Genomic DNA, 4,877 nt, shown 5'->3' with positions numbered 1-4,877 from the left:
GATAGAAAGGTTGAAATATTTTTATGAGAATAGAAAATAAATAATTAGGATAGCAATAGGTACAGTAGGGTAGGGTTCGTATCCAATTCAAATTTTATTCGTGGATTGAATTTTTCACTAAAACTCAATCCTACTATTGTATCTGTAGATTTATAATATGCTAATTCTAACTTTATTCGCCCTTAATCTGTAAATATTCAATCCTACTACTCACGGATCATAAAAAAATATAATATTCAATAACCTAATGAGATCTTAAAGTTATGATTTGATATTTATATATCACTAATTAAACAGATTTGTTTTTTATATAAACAAAAGTATTAAATTTTTAATTAATGATCTTAACTTAATGGTTAAAAACTTTTTATATAAATGAAATTTTTTGGTTTGAGATTCACCCCTAACACATTTTATATATCCAATCTCACTAGGTAATCAATAAAAGTCTAGCCATAACAAACCAATAAATATTTTTGAATTACATTTTATACTAATTAATTATCATTAATTAATGAATATTTAAATTTTATTTTTAAAAATATAAAATTAATGATTATTAATTGTAATTGTTTAAAATTGGTTAATTAAAAATTATTTACCTATATTTTTTTTATTTTATACATGTTTAATTCTTTTCTTCTGAATCAGTTAGTTATGCTGAGTTACCACCATCCAGTTAGAAGAAGAAAAAACCTTTTATTTATTTTATAGATTTGAGGATTTTTTACATAACCAATAATTTTAAATACACTAAAAAATTACATATTATTTTGTTCTCTTTACCTTTCTGCCCATTTATTTTTATTATGTCTCATATTTCGAAAAAAATACATGTTCAGCCGCTAGTCTAATATAACCGTATTAAAAATCGATGGCGTGATGGCGTCCATGACTCCATGTTGTGGCAACTATAACTCTGACCGAATTAAAATGATTTTTTTTAATACTACAATTTCAATTCATTTACTGGCGGTCACCGTCATCCACCAATACTGCATAAACTAATATTGGTTATCCGGACTTTTTAATATAAAATTGTTGTATTGATTGAAAAAGAAATGAACTCATTTGTTGAACCCAAACCTGTGTGCTATATACTATTTATATAAGTGTTAATGCAGGCTATGCTAGACTAGAGCATTAAGAAGATAAGCATCAAGAGATTAATGGCTGCACCGAACCTTATCATCAGCAACACCTATATAAATAGAAGTCATCAATTAATTTAATTAAAGACTAGCCCCTTACATGCCACACATAAATTTTCTCTCCTCAATTCTCAATTATATATATATGATGACCCAACCACTTGTATTATTGATTTATTGCGTTGCACTTGCATGCACCTCATCATCATGTGCCAAACTACTACATATTATTAGAAAAAGTATACATAGATAATAAAGATACTAAAATATAATAATAATAAGAAAAAGTATAGGGTACTAATACATTATCTGCCAACTTATTACCAATAATAATTAATTATTATATTTTAAACACATGTATAAGGAGACACATCTAGGAAATACATCTATAAAGACACTTTTATTAAACACAGTTATAAAAAAGACATTTTTATTAGACACATACGTAAAGACACTTCTATTAAATACAGTCATAAACAAGAGTTGGCAGAAGTTGGCAGAAATATTGTTGGTAATGTAGCGGGATTGTAAACATTAACATTCATTGCAAGTGGATGTGTTGTTATGTTATGTTAGGTTGTTACCTGCATGCATTGGACTCTTCCGCCGTTGTTAGCGACGGAGGTGATGTCGTTGGTCTTTCTGGTGACTGGGAAGCCACCCAAGGATTTCAGGCCACTGAATGGAGCCACCATGTTAGCCTGTGCCGGGGAGGCACGGTTAACGGTGGTGAAAGCAGGGTATAACAAATATTGAAAATTAAAAAAAAAAATTAAAAAATTTACAAATATTTCAGGGTTGCTTAATTGATGGAAGAGAAATAGCAGTAAAACGATTATCCAAAAATTCAGGTCAAGGAACCGAAGAATTTAAAAATGAAGTTACCCTATTAGTGAAACTTCAACACAGAAATCTTGTGAGACTGTTGGGTTGTTGCTTTGAGAAAGAAGAAAGAATGTTGATTTATGAATATCTTCCGAACAAAAGTTTGGACTTCTTTGATTGTTAACGTTATTCTTCTATTACGTTCATTTACTAAAAAGAAATTGAAATTCAATGGTTCATTTTCAGATGAAACTCAAAGATCATTACTAAATTGGGATCAACGTTTTGAAATTATTTTTGGAATTGCTCGAGGAATATTATATCTTCATCAAGATTCGAGACTAAAAATAATTCATAGAGATCTAAAAGCTAGCAATGAATCCCAAAATTTCAGATTTTGGAATGGCTAAAATATTTGGTGAAGATCAAATTCAAGCAAGAACAAGAAGAGTAGTTGGAACATAGTAAGTGTACAAATGTTGGAGGTGGATTTTATCTAGCAGAGATGGTAGTTACTGTCACTTCATTTACTGAAGATCCTCCTCCAGATGTTGATGAATCTTTCATGTCCAGGTTGCCATTGAATAAAAATGCTGGCTTCTGAGGTGAACAAATAGGTGCTTCATTGCATAGCATGAAAACAACTTCTAACATGGAAGGTCTATTGTTGATGCTTTCTTGCACACACAAGAGTCCAATTTGAATGCACCTCAGTGCTATTTCAGGAGGATAAGATTGGCCTAGTGTTGAATCTACAACATCCAAGGCCCTTCCTTCAGTCCAAAGTTTCCACACCTACAAATTCATAACAAAATCTGTGTCAGTAATGTGTTTGCCATTTTTAAGAATACTTCTTGTTTACTTACATATCCAATTAAGGAGGCTGCTCTTCCTTTTTCACAATTTGTATTTCTTTTTCCAGCAATAATCTCCAATAACAAGACTCCGAAACTGAAGACATCTGATTTTGTAGAGTATCGTCCTTCCATTGCATATTCAGGTGACATATAACCACTGTAATTGTTTAGAATGATTAGATGACTATTAAAATGCAATTAGTTTTTCTATTCTTGGTATATGTATTGATACTTACTAGGTTCCAACTACTTTTTTTGTACTTGCATGGATTTGTTCTTCTCCAAATATTCTAGCCATTCCAAAGTCTGAGATTTTGGGATTCATTACAGCATCAAGAAGAACATTGCTGGCTTTTAGATCTCTGTGAATTATTTTCAATCTTGAATCTTGATGAAGATACAATACACCTCGAGCAATTCCCGAAATAATTTTAAAGCGTTGACCCCAATCTAACGATGATCTTCGAACTTCATCTACAATGAACCATTGGTATTTTAAAAAATTGGAATGCCATGGTTAATATTAGTTACAATTCACATTTTATTTTATCAATAAATGCCAAAATGAGAGGAGTTTATCTAGTCAGCAGATATGTAGCATTTCTTACTAAATTAGAAGATATTGAAGTGAAAATGGAGAATAGTAGATGGTGATTCCAATGGAGGTCATCTATTAAAGCTATGAGAGCTATTTTTGTGCACAGTCTATTCCTTGTCCCAAAATTTACAGAGGCAGGAGAGTTAATAAGTTAATAGAAAAATGCATAGTTGCATACCAAATATAAGGAAGTCTAGGCTTTTGTTTGGAAGGTATTCGTAAACTAGCATCCTTTCTTCCTTCTCAAGGCAACAACCGAGCAACCTCACAAGATTTCTGTGTTGGAGTTTAACTAGCAGCCTAACTTCATTTATGAACTCTTCTATTCCTTGACCTGAATCTTTGGAGAGTCTTTTTACTGCTATCTCCTGTCCATCAAATAGATGACCCTAAAATATTTGCAAATTTAGACAATTTTTGCATTAGCTTCTAAAAGAATAAGAATTCTCATGCATTAATTATTAAGAGTTTCCATTTACCTTATAGACAGAGCCAAATCCACCTTGGCCTAGCTTATTATCTGGAGAAAATTTTTCTGTGGCTGCCATTATCATTTTAAAACTGAATAAGGGAAGGTTTGGATGTCTTTTGCTTTGAACATCGTTTTCTTCTCTTGGAGAATCATGATTTAAATCCCACATCATTTTCTCTGGAATTTCAAATTTCATAAGATTTCACGTAAGGCTCAAATTGAACAGAATATTTCTTTTCCTCTAAAATAATATGACCAGAATCCTTAAGAAACTGTAGTACTTGCCATTTCTATATGAACTAAAGGACCAAGTTCCAACCTCTGTTGTCTTTAGAGGGTGATAAATATTACTTTAAAGTACTATATGTTTTTCTTTGCAACATAAGAAGAGATCCAAAATCAAACTGCTGATAATGATGAAATATCACAACAGGGGATGCTTAGAATTAGGGAAACTAGTTCTTTCAAAAAGCTACTCTGGTCTTGGTGAACTTCCTTTACATCAGTTCCAAAAGGTATAAAGTATAAACCCAGTTTTCAACTATTCTTTCTAATGATATTATTTTTATTCAATATGAAGCACCTTGTTAGTATCCATGAAAGTAAATCACGTACCTTTGTTTTTACTCTTCTTCCACAAGTAATACACACTGGACACTAGAAGGAGAACCAGAAGCATGAAAGCTACCAGGGCCGTTACCAACTTGTTTTTACCAAACAATCTTGGTCTTTTATAGTACTTGGCTGAGAATAAGAAACAATACCAAACATACTAATATTCGTCATCATTTTGAAACTTAGAATAAGTTAACAGAAAAAAATGAGTCATACCTAGCTCAAAAGAGTCGACACGGATAAAAAGATCTTGGCCTTGATCACTGAGCTTCTGAATGTCCATCAAGTCCCCATGCCATGTCATGCACCCACTCCCACCATTCCTAATATCAGCAACTGAATATGCATTGCAAGTGCAG

General features: G+C 31.8%; 1 protein-coding gene across 2 annotated transcripts in view; it reads right to left on the bottom strand.

Moving 5' to 3' along the window:
* The window catches only part of LOC107627992 (G-type lectin S-receptor-like serine/threonine-protein kinase RKS1), an 8,945-nt gene continuing 6,307 nt past the window's right edge, over positions 2,240-4,877 (bottom strand). Inside the window, exons 2-8 of one of the 2 annotated variants that reach the window (XM_021116554.1) lie at positions 4,735-4,877; positions 4,519-4,647; positions 3,911-4,080; positions 3,610-3,820; positions 3,070-3,307; positions 2,843-2,990; positions 2,240-2,771 (exon numbers count right to left, since the gene is read on the bottom strand). In XM_021116554.1, the coding sequence (XP_020972213.1) occupies positions 2,469-2,771; positions 2,843-2,990; positions 3,070-3,307; positions 3,610-3,820; positions 3,911-4,080; positions 4,519-4,647; positions 4,735-4,877 (1,342 nt within the window). In that variant the 3' untranslated portion in view covers positions 2,240-2,468. The remainder of the gene's footprint in view (positions 2,772-2,842; positions 2,991-3,069; positions 3,308-3,609; positions 3,821-3,910; positions 4,081-4,518; positions 4,648-4,734) is intronic. The other variant, XM_021116555.1, reaches the window with a different exon arrangement.

The sequence above is a fragment of the Arachis ipaensis genome, chromosome B02, assembly GCF_000816755.2.
Source record: "Arachis ipaensis cultivar K30076 chromosome B02, Araip1.1, whole genome shotgun sequence".
NCBI classification, from domain to species: Eukaryota; Viridiplantae; Streptophyta; class Magnoliopsida; order Fabales; family Fabaceae; genus Arachis; species Arachis ipaensis.
The sequence above is the reverse complement of the archived record's forward strand: the minus strand, read 5'-3'. Positions and strand labels throughout refer to the sequence as shown.